The sequence below is a fragment of the Heterocephalus glaber genome, unplaced genomic scaffold (assembly GCF_053883595.1).
Source record: "Heterocephalus glaber isolate CG9 unplaced genomic scaffold, H.glaber_assembly_v1.0 deba00001452, whole genome shotgun sequence".
NCBI lineage: Eukaryota > Metazoa > Chordata > Mammalia > Rodentia > Bathyergidae > Heterocephalus > Heterocephalus glaber.
In genome coordinates, this window is record NW_028258302.1 from 9,934,619 (window position 1) to 9,958,042 (window position 23,424).

At 40.2% G+C, this 23,424-nt stretch overlaps 1 protein-coding gene across 4 annotated transcripts in view; it reads left to right on the top strand.

Annotated features, from left to right (window-relative positions):
• The window catches only part of Csmd2 (CUB and Sushi multiple domains 2), a 582,265-nt gene extending 570,415 nt beyond the window's left edge, over positions 1 to 11,850 (top strand). For 2 of the 4 annotated variants that reach the window (XM_087215344.1, XM_087215346.1), the window contains 7 exons: positions 966 to 1,031; positions 3,238 to 3,399; positions 4,809 to 4,921; positions 6,736 to 6,823; positions 8,230 to 8,368; positions 8,558 to 8,773; positions 9,325 to 11,850. In XM_087215344.1, the coding sequence (XP_087071470.1) occupies positions 966 to 1,031; positions 3,238 to 3,399; positions 4,809 to 4,921; positions 6,736 to 6,823; positions 8,230 to 8,368; positions 8,558 to 8,717 (728 nt within the window). In that variant the 3' untranslated portion in view covers positions 8,718 to 8,773; positions 9,325 to 11,850. Of the gene's footprint in view, positions 1 to 965; positions 1,032 to 3,237; positions 3,400 to 4,808; positions 4,922 to 6,735; positions 6,824 to 7,541; positions 8,208 to 8,229; positions 8,369 to 8,557; positions 8,774 to 9,324 lie in introns of those variants that run through there. The other 2 variants (XM_021263294.2, XM_087215345.1) reach the window with 2 other exon arrangements.
• Positions 11,851 to 23,424: the final 11,574 nt, after the last annotated feature.

Here is a 23,424-nt window from a genome sequence, read left to right on the forward strand (position 1 = left end):
GTGTACAACATGATGTTTTGATATACGCATACATTGTGGAATGGCTAAATCAGGCTAATTAACATCCACTGCCTCACATAACTATCATTTTTTATACAAAGACATTTAATATCTCTCAGCAATTTCCAAGTACATAATACACTGTTAACTATATTCATTAGTATATACAACAAATCATGAACTTATTCTTCCTGTCTACACAAAATTTTTTATCCTTGACCAAAATCTTCCCAGTCCTACTTCTGCAGTGCCTCATACTCTGATAACCCCATTCTGCTTTCTGCTCCTATGAGTTTGGCTTTTTTAGATTCCACATATATGTGAGTTCATGTAGCATTTGACTTTCTGTGCCTGCTTTATTTCACTTAGTATAATATCTTCATGTTATCAGGACAGGATTTCCTTCTTGTGATTAGTATTTCTGTGTGTGTGGGTGGGTGGGTGTGGGTGTGGGTGTGTGTATGTATAAATACAAATTATAGACAAATGGGTCAATTCCATATCTTGGCTACCATAAAAACTGCTGCAGTAAACATGAAAGTATAGACATCTCTTCAACATACTAATTTCAAGTCCTTTGGGCATATACCCAGTAGAGGGATTAATGGATCATAAATTAATTCTATTTTCATTTTTTCTCCTGACTACTTTAAGATTATGGTGATCCTGTTATCCCATTATTTAATGCATTAATAAAGAATCATATATATGACTGTATCCTAGTGGTTTGTTTAATACTTCAATAACTATAACTGATATAATTGCAATTCTTTGTATTTTATTATTCTGAGATGGGTCTCTAGCATCACCAGACCATCAAAGCTGTTCATGTCCTGCCTGCTCTAAGAAAATAAGTCCAAAGCAAGATGTCAGAGAACGCATTGAACTAATGTCAGCAGCCATTACCTTTCCAACAGAATGTGAATCAGAGGCTGATCCCGTTTCCTTCCATTCTCTTTCCCCAGCAGAGGTCCGGCCCAGTGGGAGACCCATCAACACTGCCCGAGAGCCACCACTTGCCCAACCCTTGGGTATGTATTGTCTTGATCACTGGCTCAAAAAAATGGTATTATTCCCATCACTTAGCCAGAAACATGCACATGAATTGCTGAGTGCTTGGAGGAATGGCATGAAAACCCTTAACTGACTCAAATCTATTTGCTTGCCCACCTTCCTAGCCAAGCACCCTTCAGGAGGAAGCAAGCCTAAAGGAAGCAGAAACTTCATCCACAGGAGAAAGCCAGGGCCATCCTGAAACAGGTCCTGAGCTCCAAGCTCTGCAACCAGTGATAGTGTGCTCACATAGATACATACACCCAGGTCCTGCCCAGGAGCTACCTAGAAATGGTTACTTCTTTATGACAGGTATTGATTCTTTCAGTATCACATCCAGAACTGAACATAGAAAAATGGGTGTGCCGTGACCAATGCAAAAATATTATAGACTCTCACATTCTTTTGGGGGCTTCTATTTTTTTACGACACGTGCTAGTTAGCTTTCTATTACTGTAACAAATACCTGAGATAATCAGCTTATGAAGAGAAGTTGTATTACACCTTTGGAAGTGAGTCCATAACTGGTTGGCCCCATTTCTTTTGGACCAGTAGTGAGGCAACACTTCTTGGTGGAAACATGTGGTAAAGGAAGCCCATGCACCTAGTAGCCAGGTGTGAAAAAAAGAGATAAGAAGAGGAAGGACCAGAGTCCTACAATCCCTTCAGGCCACGTCCCCAGTGACCTGAAACCACCAGCTATGCCTCTTAAAGTTCCCATCACCTCCCAGTAGTGCCACACTGGGAACAAAGCATTTACACAAGGACCTTTGTGGGGGGGCAGCATTCCAGAGCCACACAATAGCACCACATTAGCATGTGTATTAAACAGGTAATAAGATTAGATTGGCATCATAAACTCAATTCAGGGCTATTTTTGTCACTGACCAGCTCTGTCCCTGTGCAAATAAGCATCATCTCTTAAGCTTCAGTTACCTTTTGATAAGATAGGGATCAAAATTCTTGCCTTAGAGAATTATTACAAAGATAAATAGCAATATTAGTAGCTATCACTTATTAGGTGATGTTACGTGCTCGACATTGTGTAGCATGCCGTTTGCACTGTTAGATCATTTAAGCCCTACAATAACCCTGGTGAGGTAGGTGGGATGGCCTGCAGAACTACAGGTATGGCCCCTATAGGTGAGAAAGTTAAGATTCTTGCTCATGATCAAGAAACTCATAAGTAACAGAACTACATTTGAAATCCAGGTCACTCTGCATCAGCTAATGCTCCTCTCCACCACACTGGACTAACATTAGCTTTCTTCTCCCTTTCTCCATCTTTTAGACTCCTTCTCTTTTTTTCTTCCTTTTTCTTCCGTCTTCCTCCTAGTTCCATCTCTCTTTGTATCTTTTTTAAAATTTTATTTTTAATTGACAAATAATAAATGTACATATCTATGGGGTACAATGTAAAGTTAGATATGATATATGTTTTAATATAACTAAATAAATCTAATTAACATATCCCTTAACTCACCTAGTTATCTTCTGTAGTGAGAGCATTTAAATTTACTCTGTTAGCAATTTTGAAATATATAATATGTTATTGTTCATTATATCACCGTGCTGTACAATAAATAACTAAAACTTATTCTTCCTGCCCAGTTAAAACTTGGTCCTCTTGACCACTCTCTCCCCATCCCTCTTCCCCGCTACCAGTCCCTGGTAATGACCATTCTACTCTCTACTTCTGTGACTTCTACTTTTTTAGCTTGCACATGCACACAAGCTCATGCAGTTTTTGTTTCTGTCTTATTTCCCTTAGTCTAATGTCCTCCTGACTCATCCCATGTTGTTACAAATAACAGAAAATGCATTTCTGTTTAAAGACTGAATTGTATCCCATTACGTGTACATACCACATTTTCTTTATCCATTCATCCACCAATGGGCACTTAGGTAGATTCTGTATTGCTTATTGTGAAAATGCTGAAATGATCATGGGAGCGTGGGAATATGCATATCTCTTCAGCCTATTGATTTCAATTCCCTCCATCCATCTACTCTGAGATACAAGAGATTCATAAAAGGACCACAGCACTCTACCATCCTCCCCACATGTGAGACTGTGGGGCAAGAAAACAACTTCAATGAGTGAGCTGGAATGAGTTGTCAGATGGTCCCAATTTTACCAACAACACACAAAGTCTTCTCACATGTGTTTTTCAATTCCTCTAGTTCCTGGGGATGTTTTTGCCAAGAATTTCCTATGGAAAGGGGCCTATGAGTACCAAGGGAAGAAGCAGCCAGCTATGCTTAGAGTGACCGGCTTCCAGGTTGGCAACAGCAAGGTCAATGCCACCATGATTGACCACAGTGGTGTGGAGCTGCACTTGGCTGGTAAGAAAGAGGCCATGGCCGTGAAAAGCAGGACAAGTAGAGAGGCTGATGAGCACATACTTCTGCCAGGATGAGTTTAATAGCTCAGCATCATATCTTCATGTGAGGCTCAGACTTGTCTGGTAGTCAAAGGGAGGAAGAGGCACTATGTCCATTTTGACCATAGACTAATGAAGTAGTTAGATGAGAAACATTAATAACAAGGAGAAGAAAGACTGATATAGCTAAAACTGAACCAAAAGTAAGGCAGAAAATTTCCAGAAGCCCAAATTCAAACAATCAATAAATCAAAGAAAATATATCCCTTATCAAAAAAACCCACAAAATGTCATTTTCCATGTATCCCATCAAACTCAGCTTTTAAAGTATAAACCTTAATACTGTCAGATTGATAGCAGTAAAGTCAAAGTCTAAAATAGTACAGTTCTAGAAAAAAATGGCAATAGATCCTTGAAAATGATTCAACTCATTAATTGCATTTCTAATGATTTTTATTGTAAGAAATTGACATGGTGCGAGTCAAACATTTGTAAATAAAGTGTAATTACTTTAGAGTTATTTGTATTACAAAAAGCTGAAAATAAAAAATTTCTCAAACATAAAAAATAGGTTTTGTAATTATGTAATATCTGCTGGGTAAAATACTCCAAATCAAGGGGAAATGTGCCCACTACAATGTATTTAAAATATTACTCCAGACTTTTAAAAAAAAATGTTATTATAAGAAAGAAAACAAGAAGTATTTACACTAAAATGTTAACAGTGATTATTGCTTAGTAGAGACATTAGGAAAGACGTTTTTCGCTTCATGTACCTCTGTGCTTTTCAAAATGTTCCCAATTTTTAATTTTTTTTAATGAGAAAAATAAAATATCTTAGCAAACAAGTGTTTCTTGAGTAGAGATAGAGAAGTGAAAGCATGAGTGAGTGAAGGGATGCGCTAACCCACCGCCCCACATACAGTCAATCATGTCCACTCGTGTGCACGTACACACTGCCACATGCTAATATGCACTCACATGCTCTGACACATATCCATAAACACACACTCGCATGGGTAAGCCCTCATGCCTCTCTGCACCCCCTGAACTGTAAACATGTCCATGCATCAACAGATCAAAGTTCACAAAATCACATTCTCCCACTGCACGTGTAAACAGGATCGGTCTCTACACAATAATCCAGTTATTAACATGCATTATACACATCCTGGCATGTACTCACATTCAGCCTATACTAACTCACAGATAACACTATATTCACCTCTTACAGGTGTGCAGAGAATATTTCTATCAGTGTCACACATGAAATTCCATTTAGGCCCTCCCTCGTGGCCACGTGCCCACAAATTTGTGTTTTGAGATTTTTGCACATCTTTCAAATGTATTTTCTGAATTTTGTTTTTCCAGGAAATTACAAAAAAGAAGATTTTCATCTCCTGCTGCAAGTCTACCAGATTATAGGGCCTGAGGAGGTCTTTATGAATAAGTTCAAAGACGATCACTGGGCTTTAGATGGACATGTAAGTTCTGCAAACTGACCTCTGCACACTCCATACCATCCCTGATTCCCAGGTCCCTGGCAGGAAAGAGGATGCATGCAAACTGCACAGAAGGGCATGGAAACTCCCAGGATTAAGAAAGAATGTAGAGGAAGTTCTTGTGGGGCCAGGACTAGAAGCAAGGAAGTCCTGGTCTGCTAATGAAGTGGACAATGGAAAATAAAAAAGGGCCAGAGCATTCAGAATCCAGATGGTTACCATGTTTGGGAGAGATGGATGGGTTCTGGGAGTCAGGGTTGGAAGTTGGGGTAGAAGCAAATTAAAGGTCATGGTAGGAGGGAGCTGGAGACAGTGATGAGTTCTTAATGTCTACCTTGCACATCTCTTGACTCACATTGGAGCATGCAGCTTGTGGATAATTTAGCACAGCTTGAGAGACTGGAAATAGAGGTGGGGTAGGATTTCTTGTATTCCCTTATAACATATTACATTCTAGGACATTCTTGAGATAAAACCAGGTTCCCCAGTGATACTCCTTTGCCTGTACCTTCCTTTTTCATAGGTGGTAGAGTTGAGCAAAATTATCATCTACCACATGTATGGTGTCCCTGTCTTGGATTGTCAGTACTAGAAGAGGAAGGATAGAAAGAAGCAAGAGGTCATGGTGGGCCAGAGCAGCAAAGAGCCAAGGAGTCACTGTCCCTCCTTGGAGACAAGATTAGCTCGTGGAGCACTGTGTCTGAGTGACTTTGCTTTATAAACACATTAGAAGAATCAAGTGGCTTCTCCAGGGCCTAGTACCTACTGTCAGAGGTACCTACTGTCACCTGGTACCTACTGTCACCTCATGCCAGAGGTGATCTATGGGTCTCCTTGGATATCTGGCTACCAGCCAGCGCCAACAGTGGCAGAAACAACAGACTTTACCATTCAGGAGGGTTGCCAGGTGTGAGAGGACAAGGTTCAAAGGTGGGGCCCAGAGCTAGCAATGTAGGCCAGAGGCAAAACCAGAGGGAGCTGTGAGGCTGAGAGCAACAGGAGCTATAGGATGATAGCCAATGATCAGGGCCCCTTTGGCAGCCAACCAGGGCATGTTTGAGGTGACAGGTGAGGAGGTCAGCCTGGGGTGTGTTAGACAGAAGGTACCACAAAGAACAGATTGGGAGCTATGCCAGTAGCAGAGCATCCTCGAAGGACCTTTCAGATGCTGAGGCCGCAAACCACCTATCTGAGCTCCATGGAGGACTAGAGGCAGAGGGAAAGGGAAAGAGTTATATATTATATCCCTGTGTATCCCCAAAACTAATAGCTGTTGGAACTGTGGTGAGCTCTCCAAAGCAAGTTCAATCTGCGAGGCACATTTTAATCAGCTTCTCTTTGTTCTATGATGCTCCCAAAGTCAGTTTTCATCAAAGTAATGACAGCTCACATGTATCTAAGGCCTATTAATTAAGCCATAAGTACTTTATCTCTATAAACTCATTCAATCTTCACAGCAGCCCTATGCCATGGATACTGTTATTGTTCCTGTTTTACAAATGAGAAACTGAAGCACAGAAAGACTGATTTGGCCGGTAGAAAATAACATCATCTCCCCACCTCAGAATGCACAGGCACCCCACCCCCCCCGTGTCAGTCTTGCTCTTCCCTTGCCTGGGTGTGGGCAGAGGGTCACATGCCTTTGTGCTGGAGCAGCAGGTCAGTGGGTGATACCATCCTGCTGGGCACCGTGTACCTGTGAGTGTGTCCCTGGCCTGGCCTGGGGTGGCCAGCAGGAGTTCTGGACCCATCTAGCATGCCTTGTATCTTGCTCTTTCTGCTCCCCACTGTCACAGGTCTCCTCAGAGTCCTCTGGAGGCACCTTCATCTACCAGGGCTCCGTCAAGGGCCAAGGCTTTGGGCAGTTCGGCTTTCAAAGACTTGGTAACTAGCATGTGTCCTGTGGAAGTGTGAGCTCGTGGGGGTGACAAAGAAACTGCATGTTGTGGGATGGGAAGAGGGCTGACAAGGCACAGCATCTGAGACAGGTTCACACCCTTCTTTGGGTCCTGGATGCCTCCAAGATTCCAACAAAAGCCATGGTACATCTCTCCAGAACCAAACACCTGGACCTGACACACTCAGTCCTGCCAGTGTCCTGCTCAGCCATTGAGTTGAGTTATAGGGATGGTCCCTCAGGCATCAACCTGGCCATAAGGCCCAAAGATAACCTGCAGCATTCAAGTGAAGGTTCTTAGAGCTGCACTGCCTCATATGCCGTTTCCTCATGAGCCTGGTCCTGAGGGCTGGTATGGTCCCCACGTCACAGATGAGAAATCTAAGCACCAAGGAGGTTCCTCGCCTTCTTGCTTCCTGGGATCTTGACCCATCGTGCCCAGCCTCAGAGTGATGTGGGGAGGGACCCTGGCTTCTCAGGAGCAGTGCCCCGGTAGATAGCAGGCAGTTATGGGTGCTAGAGACCTGCTGTATACCCTTGGCTTCATCACCTCCAGTTTCCAGGACACCTTCTGCCAGGGAAATCTATTGCATTTTCTCATAGCTCTGACCTCCAGAAAGCTCCCAGTTATAACAGAAATCTGTTTCCTGTGGTTCCCCCTCCTCTCTTCCCTCCCCCAGAGTTGTCCTGTCTCTGCCTTCCTAGGCCACATGGAATAGGAACACTCTCTCCTGTGCAGCAGCCCTTCAAACACCTGAAGATGTTGTAACACCCACAGCGGAACGCACTGTTAATACTCCAGAGGGTCAAGGTTCTTGTTTGGGCTCTACAACCGACTTCCTGTCCCTGAGACAGACCTCTCCCCATTCAGAGCCCCATTCCCCCTTGATTAGATAGGTGCTTTCAGAGGCCACAGAGTCTGATGTGTTCATCTGGGCCCTCAGAGTCCGGGGGTTCATGGAAGAAGGAAGGAAGAGTCTCCAGAAAGGGGACCTTCAGCCCCATCTCAACTTGAACAGTTCTCCCTCATCTGTGCTATATTTTGGAGCCGTCTGATAAGAGGATTCTATGGCCATGAGAAACGTAGAAATTTCTAATGGACTGAGTCATTTAAGGTCGACTCTGGAGCCATGGTTCCAGGACCTTCCACAGTCGCCTTCCTTGGGACTGGACATAGTCGGTGCTGGATAGGATGTGACCAGCACAGGCAGGAGCCTAGGGCCCTTCCCAGGGAATGCCAGTGTGTGGAAGGCAGGAGGCAGAGCTCTGCCAGCCAAGCAGGACCAGGTGACACTTTCCCATAAAGGGTAGTGCATAGAGTGGCCAACAGGGACTGTCCACCTGGTGCTGTGCATCTGTGACTTGAGCGTTATTATGCTTTGGGACTTTGCAGACCGCAGGCTGTTGGAATCAGAACACGAGTCTATCGGCCGTCACTTTGCTTCCAACAGCAGCTCAGTGGCTGCTGCCATCCTGGTGCCTTTCATCGCCCTCATCATTGCTGGCTTTGTGCTCTATCTCTACAAGCACAGGTACTGTGGAGGAAGAAACCCAGGCCAGGAGGGCCACCAACACAACCCACTGGGAGCCTCCTTGGTTTGGGAGGGTGTGTGAAGCCTTGTAAAGGGAAGAAAGAGTCCTTCTACCACCTCTCCCCTTTTGGACCTTGGTAAAGCATCTCTGTGTCTGTCTATGTCATGGTCACTCTCTCTCATTCCCAGGAGAAGACCCAAAGTTCCCTTCAATGGCTACGCAGGCCATGAGAACACAAATGTCCGGGCCACATTTGAGAACCCCATGTATGACCGAAACATCCAGCCCACAGACATCATGGCCAATGAGGCGGAGTTCACAGTCAGCACAGTGTGTACCGCAGTATAGCCCCCAGGCCTGGCTGCTACTGCTGCTGCCACCGAGAGCCCCGCCTCCAGCAGCTGGTGAGATGGGGGTGAGGATGGGAAGCAGGCTGTGTGGGGCAGGGCAGATGGGTAGCTGGGCACATGCAGGCACTCTAACAGGGCCACATACCCACAGCACAAGCACAGGCAGGTAGAGAGGGCTGCACACTGAGCCACACCATGTGCCAGGCACTGAACTGGGCACGTCACGGACCTGATTGAACCCCATCCACCTGTGAGGTAGGTGCTGTTGAGATCCTCACTGCACATGAGAAAACTGAAAACAGGCAATTACATATGCCTGCACTTGACCAGGAGCACACAGCTAATAACTACTAGGTTGGAATCCAATCCCTAGCTCAATGAGTTAGCCCATGAGGGAAAAAAGACTACAGGCAAAAAAATATATGGTCTAAGTGTATTCTCCAGTCACAGGGAAGAATAAAAAGATGGACCCAACTAATTTTCTTTCATTCTTTCCCCTTTTTTCCTTCTTGGCTTTGCCTCTCTCTTCTCATGCTGCCTTTGCTGCCATCCTACCCTACCTGTCCTCTCTTCTACCAATTCTGCTGTGGTCTATTTGTTCCCAGCTCGCCCGGGGGCAGGAAGGAGCTCCCTGAGCACAGTGCCCAGTGCCCTTTGTTCGTCTCTGCCTGTGTCTGCCACTGCTGGGACTCGGGCCCCACCCTGCCACCATCTACGCCTGCCACCCTGGAGAGGACTCCTGCTATGCCCTGGCTTGCCACAGGAAAGGAAGAGGGGCTGCTGACAGAGGAAGGAAGTTTATGGATTTAAAATCACAAAGCAACTTGTGGATGTGCTTGGGGGGGAGGGCCCTGAACACACACAAACACACACTTCTCCCTCATTTGTGTCCTATGGAAGTGATAACAAAGGCTTAAAAACATTAAGTGTGCATGTAAAAGATGCCCTGTGCCCTGATCCCCACAAACCCAGAGAAGATATGGGGGGGCATAATCAGCTCTATCAAACTAACATGCTCCTCACTGGCCCCATGTGTGAGGACAGCATGAATGCCTTAGTAGGGTGTTTCCCCAGAAAGCAGTCGCCTACAGATGGATGGTCCCATCTGCACAGTGGCAGCAAGGATGACCCTGGAGACAGGCAAAAATCTTCAGAAATAGTTTGGCGATCGGTTTCTTTATTTTTTCAAACATAATTGTACTGAGTTCTAAACCCAGTGAATTAAAAATAATTTGGGTCCTGGGAAAGAAGGGTGAGCCAAAGAGACAGGAATCTGGCCAAGAGCCCAAGTTCATATCCGGCTGTCCGATGAGCAAGAGAAGAGAAAACAAATCTGTGACCCAGAAAGAGGTAACAGATCTAACCCCAGAAGGCAGGTGCTAGAGAGGATGCACAAGACACCCAAAAAATGACAGCTGCCATGTACTAGGTTTCTTCTCTGTGCCTGACACTTATATACATAATTTCTAGTTTGTACAACACAATCAAAACAGGATTGGTATTCTCATTTTATAGATGAGAACATTGAGGCCCAGGAAGGTAAAGAGACAAGAGCCACAAAGTGAGTAAGAGCAGAGAATATGCTGACCCAAATCACTCTGACCCCAAAGTCCACTACACCCTCTTCCAGAAACTCAGGCCTAGAAGGGGCACCAAAGAAAGGGAAGGGTAGGTGAGTCTTGACATTAGCCCTGTGGCCAGGTCGGGCGGACAGGAACACCTGTGTCCCATCTGGGTTCTGCTCTTTCCACCTGGATAGCATCAGGACAGGAACCCAGTAAAGCCACCCTGCCCCCACTCCTTGCCTCCTGGCATTGGTGCTGGCCCCTCCACTCTCAGAAGCCCCTGACCACAGCAGAGAGAGGAGCTGATAGCTTCACTATCAAAAGAACAGAGTGAATGAAAGTCACACTTTCTCCACCTCCTTGAAAGTGGTTTTGATTTACTTTGACAGTTTCATTGTGCTTGAGTCATCAATGAATTCCATATGAGTATTGTTCTGAAGCCCATAAGTTTAGGAATCAAAGTATTACATTTAGAGCCACTTTCTCTGTCCTTGGGAAGATCCCCATGGGCTTACACCTTCTGCATATATGACATGCCAGCCTCGGGTGTTTGTATGACATGTTGAAATAAACAGAAATGTGTAAGAGTCGGGGAGGAGGGTCATCTGGTTCCCTAATTCTGGGTTGGGACAATTGAAAGATCTGGCTGGGGCTGGGGATTTAGCTCAGTGGTTCCAGCGTCTGCCTCACAAGCGCAAGATCCTGAGTTCAATCCCTGGTACCAAAAAAAAAAAAAAAAAAGATCTGGCTGATGTTAAGATAGGCTACAGTGAAAGGTGCCATTTCCAGCAGATATAATGGAGACTGGCAATGGTGGGAGCCTACTCCTGCCCCCTTCCCCTGGGACATCACATCCCCAGGCGAGGTGGGAGAGGACTGGTCCAAAGAAACACTTACACCCTCATCCTCTTCCATCCCTGGAACAAATGCAGAGAGCTCTGCTGCTCCTTCCCTTTCTCACATGCTGATCACTGGGGCTCCTCCTCCAGGCCCCACTCCCTCCCCTGTGTTTCCTTGTGAGTCCCACCAGATGCCCAAGAAGTACAGACTGCTGGGCACCCAGCACTCTGCTGTGCAGCACCCTCTCCCCGACTCTGGCATTTTCTCGCCACCTCCAGAGACTGGGACAGAAGCAGGGCCGATTTGGCCCTTCACCGCCTTTCACACCGCACTCCCACCACCGCCATCCCATGAGGGGAAAAAAAAAGTAAAACAAAAACAAAAAAAATCTTTTGTACAGAGATATATTTTTATTATACAAAGTTTGTACAGTTCCAAAAAAGAAAGAAAAAAGAGTGTAAATTTTTTTCATTATTGTAGGTAAACAGTAGTGAAAGCCTTTTTTGTAAATGTAATAAAATGTATAAATATGGTTTTCAGAAAACATCAAGTGCTGTAAATATGTAATCTACACATCTTCTTGGCTTGTCTGCAGTATATAAATTTAATTTATCCGTCTCTGTATATGAGGCTTCCCCCGCTGGGGTCCTGCATTATGGTACTTTCCTGAATTTGAAAGCAATTTTAAATTTTTTGAATTCAAATAAAATATAAATTTTTGCATTGGTTTTCTTACATTTTGATGGCCTCCTTCATGGCTGGGGGTGGGTGTTAGAGAAAGAAAGACATGTTTTAGGCTAACACCCAAGAATGGAAATGTGGAAGTTTCTTTCTTGTCTATGCCATGTTGCCACTGTTCCGTGTTATACTCCCAGCAAAAATGATATTATATATGACACACAAAATTAACTCAAAAACCTAAACAGAAGACCTAAAACTACAAAACTCTTACAAGAAAACCCAGAAGGAAAATTTCATAATGTTAGATTTGGTGAAGATCTGGATATGACACCAAAAGTACAGACAACAAGACAAAAAATTATATAAAGTAGACTATATCAAAATTAAAACCCTGTGTATACCAAAAGAAGCAATTGCTGGTATTAAAGGCAATCTATGGAATGTGAGAAAATATTTGCAAGTCATATATCTGATAAAGGGTTAATATGTAGATGATATAAAGAATACAAAATACCCAGAATAAAGAACTCCTACAAAAGACTTGAAAAATCATTGCTCTAAAGAAAAGATATAAATGGCCAAAACAAACACATTCAAAAGGTGCTCAAGTCATTAGAAAAATACAAATCAAAATTACAGTGTGATACCACTGCATACCCATCAGCATGGCCATGACAGAATAGGACAGGAAAGGAAAGGAAACAAAAGGAAAGGGGAAAAAAATGAAAGGAAAGCAAGGCAAGGATGTGGAGAAATTGGAACACTTGTGTCCCATTAGTAGGAATGTAAAATGGTGCTGCCACTATTGAAAACAATATGGTAGTTCTCAAAAGAATAATTCCATTTCTTGATATATATATCCAAAATCATTGAAAGTAAGGTCTCAAAAAGATATTTGTGTGCCAGGGTTCATAGTAGTAGTGTTTACAATAGCCAAAGTAGAAACAAACCACATGTCCATAAGTGGATGGATAAACAAAATGTGATACATATATACAATGGCATATTGTTCAGCATTAGAAGGTAAAAAATTCTGACATGTGCTACAACATGAATGAACTCTGAGAACATTCTGCTAAGTAAAATAAACCAGTCACAAGTAACAAATGCTGAATGATTCCATTTCTCTGAAGTACCTAGAGTAGTCAAATCTATAGGGACAGTAGAATGGTGATTGTGGGAATGGGGATTTGGGAGAAACTGTTTAATGGGTACAACATTTCGGTTTTGTAAGATGAAAAGTTTTGAGGATTGGTCTCACAACAGTGTGAATTTGCTAAACACTGCTGAACTGTACATTTAAAAATACTTTAGATGGTAAACTTTATGTTATGTGTATTTTACCACAATAAAAAAAATTTAAAAATTAATAGTGGAGCCCAAGTCAGCTCAAGACAAGAACCTGGAGACAAAGAAGTTGCTCCTCCTTGGGGATGGGGTTTGGCCCGGAGTGCCAAGTTCAGGATCTGAGGGCTACAGTCTAAAAGGCAGCACAAAATGTATAGTAGAGAAAAGTCAACTCAGAGGTTCTTCAAGGCAAGACAGTCAGTAAAGAACAGTGAGGAGGGTAAGGAGGGCTGGCAAGAAATCCTTAAATGCGTGTGTCAGGAGTCATCTCTTTATGTGGAAAATGCATCCAGATGACCTCCCACTTTCTGACTTCCATTGCCCCTCACTTCAGCTCCAACTGCTTGCCAATCTGATTCAGATCAACTTTCCCAGTTTCAATATAGGCGTTTTGTCTAGGACAGGATGTCTGGTATTTATCTCTTGCCACATGGAGCCAGCTGGGTAGACTCAGCCCTCCTTTTGGGACCTCAGGTAGCTTGCCAGGGTTCAGGATCAGGGATTGGACTGTGGTACAACACAAATCTCCATTGGATTGGGTGATGGAGAGCCAAGAGGAAGGCATTGACCAGAAGTCCAGAACGTTTCTGTAAAAATTACCCTGGAATGATAATATCCCAGTAAAACCATAAGATTTTAAAGAAAAATAAAACATTGTCTGGGCCTGTACGTTTAAAAATAAATCATTTGTAAAGGAAAGAAAATCAGTTTGTCATCAGATTTCCTGATAGCTACACACAAGGCAAAATAGAAGAAAAGAAAGTATAAGCCAAGTATTTTATGTGCAGGGTTTTTTGTTTGTTTGTTTGTTTTTTGGTACCGGGGATCAAACTCTGGACCTTGCGCTTGCGAGGCAGGCACCCGAACCGCTGAGCTAAATCGCTGGCCCTATATGCAGTGATTTTTAAGCATCAAATCATAAAAACAAAATATTAAACATTCAAAAACTCAAGACTATTTTCCTTAGCAACTGTTCCCCAAGAATCTACTAATGAGAGCACAAGTTGCATCCAGACATAGGATAATTGAGGAATTTCAGCAAGAATTAAATATATTGAAATCTAAACTAAAGATGGAGATAAAGATGGAAGTATGTAAATGCCATGTGTTATACAAAGTAGAAATAAAGAAAGGGAAAATAAAATGTACATAGCCATCCACTGCCACACAGGTAGTAAGTAGGAGTCAAAAGATATCTAGAGAAAGGTTCTCAAATTCACCACAATTGACATTTCAGGTCAGATAATTTTTTTGTTTTGTTTTAGGACACTGCTGTCTTGTGTGCTGTGGTATACTTAGGAGCATTCTTGGCCTCTACCCACTAGATGCACCTCTCTCCCACTTGTAACAATTAAAAATGTTTCCAGACATTGTCAAATGTCCTCTGGGGAACAAAGCTCACACACACACACACACTCATCTCACCTCTATTGAGAACCACTGATGCAATCCTAAAAGAATAGCAAGAACATAAGTAGAAAAAAGAGAATACTAGGAATCCTATCAATATATTGTTATAAATGTAATTGCTAGAATAAAAATACAAATTTTGTCAAATACAAATACACATATTTTCATTTTTTATTTTATGAAAAAATGAAACAAAATAATAAGAATAACAATAAACTGTGTGCCATTATCTTCAAAGTAGTTACTCAGAGTACAAGGCATCAACAAAAATGATTCTTACAAGGAAGAAACAGATATTAGCACATAATTTTCTTTTCAGTGAACTAAGGGAAACTAGTAGTATGAATGAAACAAATTAGCACAGACATTAAAATATTTTTGAAGCAACAAAATAGGTAATTTGGGAAATCATCTAAACCTTTCCCCACTATTTACTTAGCTTTCATTTTGCTCCTTATTTGCATATATATACTTTGAGTTTCTCATATAAGAGAAACCATGTGATATTTAGGCTTGAATTTTGATTTCACTTAATATTATGTTCTCAAGTTGCAATCATTTACCTACTAATTCCTCAAATTAATCTTTGTTTATGCCAGAGTACTGTTCCTTTGTGTATATAAACCTCATTTTCCTTATCCATTCATCTGTGCATGGACATATACACTGTTTTCAAGATCTATCTATTATAAACATGGGCATGCATTGATCACTGTAATATGATGACTTTAATTCTTGGAAAGATATCTAGTAGGAGAAAGCTGGATCAAATGGAATTTCTACTTTTAGTTGTTTGAGCCATCTCCACAGTAATTTCCATAGTGGTTGTAATAGTTTACCTTCCCACCAACAATGTACAAGAGTTCTTTTTCCACCCATCTTCGACAGCATTTATTATTATTAGATTTTTTATAATAGCCATTCTTTCTGAGGTAAAATGTCATCTCAAAGTAGTTTCAATTTGTGTTTCTCTAATAGCCAGTAATGTTGAATCTTTTTAAATTGGTCATTTGTATTTCTTATTCTGAGAAGTGTCTCTTCATTTCAGTTGCCCATTTTTTATTGGGTCTTTTATCTGGAGGGGGAGTCTAATTTTTAAAATTCTTTATATATCCTAGATCTAATTCTCTGTTCAAAGAATAGATGGCAAAAAATATTTCCGATTCTGCACATTGTGTCTTCACTCTGTTGGTTTTTTCCTTTGCTGTGAAGAGCTTTTTAATTTGATGTAGTCCCATTTGTTGATTCTTGATGTTATTTCTTGTGCAATTCGGGTTGTGTTCAAAAAGTCCTTGCCTACTCCTATGTCTTCAAGAGTTTTGCCTATTTTATCTTCCAGCAGATTGAGTGCTTCTAACATTTAGGTCTTTGACCTATTTTTATTTTAGTTCAGTATATAGTAAGATATATGGATCTAAACTCAATCTGTTGCATGTGGCTATCCAATTTTCCCAGCACCATTTATAAAGAGGCTATCTTTCCTCCAGTGTATGTTTTGGGGTCCTTATTCAAAGATCAAATAGCTGTATGTGCCTGGAATTGTTTCTGCTTCTTCTATTCTGTTCCATTGATCCAAATGCCTGTTTTTGTGCCAGAACCATGCTGTTTTAGACACTGTCGCTTTATAGTATAATTTCAAATCTGAGATTGAAATGCCATCTGCTTTGCTTTTGCTACCCAGGATTGCTTTTGGTACTCTGGGTCTCTTCTTGTTCCATATGAATTGTAGGACTCTTTTCTCTAGATCTGTGAGAAACGCCATTGTTATTTTGATTGGGATTGCATTAAATCTGTATATCAGTTCTGGATGTGTAACCATTTTGATTATATTGGTTCTGCCTATCTAGGAACAGGGGATATCTTTCCATTTTCTGACCTCCTCCTCGATTTCCTTTTTCAGGGTGAGGTAATTTTCATTGCAAAGATGTTTCACTTCCTTGGTTAGGTTAATTCCTAAGAATTTAATTTTTTTATGCTTGTAATACACTAATTTTAAAGTACTCCAAAGCTCAAGTTGTGGAAGAACCATTAACTATGACAAATGCACAAAGTAAACACAACATAAAATTATATGACAGATCTGAGAACAAACATAGCCATCATATGATTAAATGTAAAGAATTTTCAGATTAGCTCACAAAGTAAACTTCAATTTTGTCCTGTAACAAGAAGCATACCTAAAACAAACTCAGGTAAAATAGCTAAATGCAAAGCAATAGCAGGCATGTGGAAACAAAGATTTAGGAATCGCCATCTTGATACCAGATGAGATAGAATTCATCCCACCAGCATTAAACAAGACAAAGAAGGAGGTTTTAAAGGAAACAATTCACAATGAAGGTGTCATAAATAGTAATAACTATTCACAAATTAAGAAGCGGCCACCTTCATAAAGTAGAAATTAGGAGGTATAAAACAATACAGAAAGTAATACAAGTGTAACTCACCACACTCGGTTCATGACAGATCAAGGAAATGAGAGTAAGGTTGCAGAAGACCTAATCAAAATAATCATAAGTGATGTCGAACCTGCAACTCAATATTAGAGAATATATTTTCCTTTTTGGGGGGGGGAACAGGGATCAAACTCAGGACCTTGTGCTTGCGAGGCAGGTGCAGTGCCACTGAGCTAAATCCCCAGCCCTTAGAATATATTTTCTTTTAAAGCAACACCTGAGACACTCATACAAACATCTTCATATGTAAAGAATTCTTACAATTGAGGAAAATAAGACTATGTACCATGAACAAAAATAATCAAGAACTATGAAAAAAACATGAGAAGACTTTTAAATACATGAAAAGATGATCAGTTTCACTCCTTGGAGATACCATTCTTCAGCTATAATATCAGCAAAATTCTAAAAGCTAGAAAGAGATGTGCCTGAAACTAGCACTCTAATTCTCCTCTTGTCCAACTCATGGAGGGTAATTTGACAATATATAACAAAATTTTATGATTATGTATCCCTGGTCCCAACAAAACCACTTATAGGAATTTTTCTGACGATATGAATACTCAAATTCAAAATAATACATATGCAATGTGTCAGCAGTATTGTGTACAAAAGCAAATGATTAAAAACAACCTTAATGTACATCATTTTCTTATTGGTACATTTTAGGTATACAATAAGTTTACATTTATCATTGGGTGCTTGTACCTGTACATGCTGTATCTTAGTTCTTATTTTTTCTCCATTACCTGTGCGTCCCTCACCCCCTCCACCCCTCCCCATTTACATAGATTTCGTTTTCTTTTTTTTTCTTTTCTCATAATTTTTCCTTTCCCTTCTTCCCTTTCCCCTTTCCCTCCCACCACCCATACCCCTTTGGACCTTTTCTTCCTATTTCATATTATCAATTATTCATTTTAATCATTTTAATTCTTATTTACACATTCAGTTTCTCACACTAGAGGAACTATTCGGTATTTACACATGTGTGTCCTATTTATTGCACTTAAGAGTATGGCCTCGATATGCAACCATTTAGCTATAAATGTCTCTAGTTTCTCATTCTTCATGGCTGAATAGTATTCCATTTTATTTTTGAAAACCACATTTTCTTTATCCACTTTCCAGTAGATGGGCACTTGGGCTGTTTCCAAGCTTTAGCCATTACAAACTGTGCTGCTATAAACACGGGGGCACATATATCACTGTGGGATGATTCTTTTAATTCTTTGGGGAAGATCCCCAGCAGGGGAATAGCTGGGTCATATGGAACCTCTAGCCCTAGTTCTTTGAGGTATCTCCATACTGATTTCCACACTGGTTGCACCAGACTGCACTCCCATCAACAATGGAGAAGGGTTCCTTTCTCTCCACACCCCCACAAGCATTTGTTATTGGTTGATCTCTTGATAGCAACCATTCTTTCTGGGGTGAGGTGGAATCTCAGGGTTGTTTTCATCTGCATCTCTTGAATGACCAGTGATGTCGAACATTTTTTCATATATTTATTTGCTGCTTTTACTTCTTTGTGTGAGAAATGTCTGTTCACTTCAGATGCCCATTTTTGAATTGGGTCTTTGAATTTGGGGGTCTGATTTTTTTCAATTCTTTCTATAGAACTTTGCACAGCTCAACCCTGCAGGAGGACAGGGAGCTCAACTTAATGTACATCCGTAGAAGACTTCTTAAAACAGCATGGTACTGGCAAAGAAACAGACTTGAGGACCAGTGGAACAGATTAGAAGATGCAGAAACAATGCCAGACACACTCAGCCATCTCATCTTCGATAAAGGAGCCAAACACCCTCACTGGAGGAAAGATGGCCTCTTTAATAAATGGTGCTGGAAAAATTGGGCTTCAACTTGCCAAAGATTAAAACTAGACCTATATCTCTCACAATGCACTAAACTAAAATCAAAATGGATTAAAGATCTAAATATTAAAATAGATACTCTGAACCAGTTGGAACAGAGATTAGGTAGAACCCTTGAAGACATCAGTGTAGGAAAAGATTTTATGAACAAAACCTCAGTTGCCCGGGAACTAGCACAATCAACAAGTGGGATCTCTTCATATTAAAAAGCTTCTGCACAGCAAGAGAAACCACCAGCAGTGTGAAGAGACAACCCACAATGTGGGAAAAAATCTTCACCAGCTCTTCCTCAGACAAAGGTCTACTATCTTGAATCTATAAAGAACTTAAAAAGATCAGACCTCCCAAATTTAAAGACTCAATCCAAAAGCGGGCATCTGAAATGAACAGACATTTCTCAGACAAAGAAGTAGAAATAGCAAATAAATACATGAAAAAATGTTCAACATCACTGGTCATTCGAGAGATGCAAATGAAAACAATGCTGAGATTCTACTTCACTCCATAAAGAATGGCTGCTATCATGAAGTCAACCAATAACAAATGCTGGCGGGGCTGTGGGGAAAGAGGAACCCTGCTCCACTGCTGGTGGGACTGTAGACTGGTGCGAGCACTGTGGAAATCAGTATGGAGATACTTCAAAGAACTAGGACTGGAAGTCCCATTTGACCCTGCTATTCCCCTGCTGGGGATTTTCCCCAAAGAATTAAAAGAATCATACCACAGTGATATATGTGCACCCATGTTCATAGCAGCACAGTTTGTGATAGCTAAAACTTGGAAACAGCCCAAATGCCCATCAACTGGAGACTGGATAATGAAAATGTGGTTTTGTTTATAAAATGGAGTACTACTCAGCCATAAAAAATGAGAAATTAGAGACATTTATAGCTAAGTGGATGCACATTGAGGCAATACTCTTAAGTGAAATACATAGGACACACGTGTAAATACCAAATAGTTTCTCTGGTGTGAGAAACTGAAAGTGTAAATAAGGACTAAATGTATAATAGGTCATGTGACATAGGAAGAAAAGGGGAAAAGGGGAAGGAAGTGGGAGGGCTAGGGGAAAGGATAGAAGGGAATGGGATTAATATGAGAAAATGGAAAAATAGGAACAAAATCTTTGTAAATAGGGAGGAATGGAGGGGTTGAAGGGAGGGCTGGGCAAGGGTGAAAAATAAGAACAAAGAGACGATGTAAAGGTGCAAATTTCCAATGATGAATGTCATTATATTGTATACCTAAAATGTACCAATGACTAGAATGAATAACCGATAATGCAAAATAGAAAGAAAAGGTCCAAAGGGGTAGGGGTGGTGGGAGGGGCAGGGGAAAGGAAAGAAGGGAAAGGAAAAATGTTGAGAAATGGAAAAAATGGAAATAAAGTCTTTGTAAATAGGGAAGGGTGGAGGGCTTGAAGGGAGGGCTAGGAATGGGGAAAAAATAAGAACCAAGATGCATTATGTAAAGGTACAATTCCCAATGAGAAATGTAATTGTGTTGTATACCTACAATGTACCAATAAAAGAATTTAATACAAAAAAATAAAAATAAATAAATAAAAAGAATCACAGCAGACTTCTCAATGCAAACCCTCAAGGCAGGAAGAGCTTGGAGTGATGTATTTCAAGCCCTAAAGGAAAACAGCCTCCGACCCAGATTGATGTACCCTGCAAAACTATCTTTCAAAATTGATGGAGAAATAAGATACTTTCATGACAAAGAGCACCTCAGGAGCTTCATGAATACCAAACCGGCACTCCACAAAATTTTAGACAATACCCTAGGAAAAGACAATGAGGATCACAACCCCAGGAAACCCAGCAGAATGAGTCCATTGGGCATGACAAATTAAAAGCAAAAGGGGAGAATCCAACAAAAAGAAAAAGTCATGACAAGGCTTTTAAAACTTTTAACTTCATGTCCCTAATGAGTGTATAATTCAATCTTCTTATTGTACTGATTAGTATTTTTTCTGATTCTAGAGTTGCACACCATTCCTTGTGCTATACTGGCTGTTTATCATCCTCTTACGTCTACATTTTAATTGGGTTGTCTATTAATGAGCTCTAAGAATTCTTTATATATTCTAGTCATAGATTATATGTATTGCAAATATGGTCTGTTTAAGGACTACTTTTCATTTTAATGATGTCATTTAAAGTTCTAAATTTTTGATGGAATCTCATTTATCAATTTTTTTCTTTTATACATCATGTTTTTTGTATCCTAAGTAGCTCTTGCCTACCCTGAATTCATAAATATTTTCCTTTATAATTTCTTCTTAAAGTTTTATACTTTTAGGCTTTCATATTTAGGTTCATAGATCCCTTCAAGTTATTTTCATGTATGGAAAAAAGGGTTGAGGTTAATTTTTTATATACGGATACCAGGTGTTCTAGTGCCGCTTGCTGAAAACACTATCTCTTCCTTGGCTCTTGAATTGAGTTTATATTCTATAAAATGCTAATGTTAAATAATCTTTCAAAACTCAGTGGACCATATATGTGTGGTTCTATTTCTAGATTCTCTGTTTTATGTCTTTCCTTATACAACACTGCCTTGATTACTGTAGCTTTAGAAGAAGTCTTAAAATTAGGTACTAAACGTCTTCCAACACTGTTTTTGTTTTTTTTGTTTTTTTAACTTTTCTAGGTCCTTTGTACTCCTACATAACTTTTAAATTTCAATATCCAATTCTTCATTTATAGCAAGTATACACAGACCTGAATTTTTATATATACCTTGTGTTTCCTAATCCTGCAAAATTCAAGTACAAGTTCTAGGGGCTCCTAGAGATTTCTTAGTGTTTTCTCTGTAGATGATCATTTCATCTACATATAAAGATTTTGCTTCTGCCATGGCAATCCTATCCTAGTTGTGTCATTTTATTGCCAGACTATTTTGGTGGGGACTAGGTTTCAAAGTTTAATGGACAGATAAAGAGTAAGCATATCTGCCCTTGTTCCCCACCTTAAGGAGAAAGCATTTATATATACCATTTATATAAGGCATTCTCGCTGGAAGTATGGAGTACATGTCTTTAACCTGTTGAGAAGTTTCTGTTCTACTTCCAGTCTCCTGATAGCTTTTATCATGAACAGCTGTAGAATTTAGTCCAATATTTTTTCTCCAACTAGTGACAGGATCATATGACTTTTGCCTTTCCTCTGTTAAAATGATGACTTTTGGGGGGTGGATCTTCCAATGCTGAACCAACACTGCCATCCCTATAACAAAACCACTTTCTACATCCTGCCAGATCTGACTTCCAATAGTTTGTTTTGTTAAACAAATTTCTATCTATGTTCATACTTTTTTCTTCTATTATCTTTATCCAGTTTTAGGATTAGCACAATGTTGAGTTCCCAAAATGAGGGGAGAAGTGTTCCTTCTTTTTTCTGCTTTAATTGTTTGATATAATTTATCAGTTAAAATGTTTATGAGCCTGCTGTTGTCATATAGGTAGGTTTTCAAGCTAGGAATATACTTTCTTTAATAGGTGCTATTCAAATTTTATATTTCCTCCAGAGTTAGTTTCATTAATTTGTCTTCCAAGGTACTTCTTAGAAGTTGTCAAATTTATTTCAAAAAAGATTTTTGTAATATGCTTTCTATATCCTTTTAAATTCTGTAAAATCTGTGGTAATGTCTCCTAGATCTTAATATTGTAATTTTAAAAATGTGTAACTGATATTGTGCAACAGGAAGCAAAGGTCTAAAAGAGCAGGGGAATTGGGAGGGGTAGGGGAAGGGAAAAAAGAGAAAGGAAAAAATATGAGAAGAGGGAAAAAATGGAAACAAGGTCTTTGCAAATAGGAAAGGGTGGAGGGGGTAAAGGGAGGGCAAGGGAAGGGGAAAAAAATAAGAACCAAGATACTCATGTAAAGGTACAAGATCCCAGTGATGAATGTAACTGTATCTTATACCTAAAATGTACAAATAAAGTTAATGGGGGGAAAAAAAAAAAGAATTAACCTCAAGAGGCTCCTACTAGACAAATAAGGAACAAGTTGAGCACCAATTGAAAAAAAAGACAGAAACATAGTGAATATGTTTGAGTTTATGAGTTTATAATAATATATTTTGAAAATTCATCGATTATTTCTTTAAAATGTTAAGGACCCAGCTCATTATTTTGATAACCAGGAAATAAAAGGGAAATTTTAAGTTGTATGTATTTATGGTGCGTGACGTGTTCTGAAATACATATACATTGTAAAATGGCTAAAGCAAGCTAATTAGTGTATGAATCACCTCACATACGTATCATTAATTTGTGGTGAGAACATTTAAAATCTACTCTTTCAGCATTTTCAGGTATGCAATATATTATTACTGAGTAGATCTTTTGAATTCACTCTTCCTGTCCAACTAAAATTTTCTGTCTTTTGACTAACATCACCCCAGCCACTTCCACTTGGGATCCTGGTCACCTCCAGTCTCCACTTCTATAATTTTGACATTTTTAGATTCCAAATGTAAGTGAGAGCATGCAATATTTGTCTTTTTATCCTTGGCTTATTTCA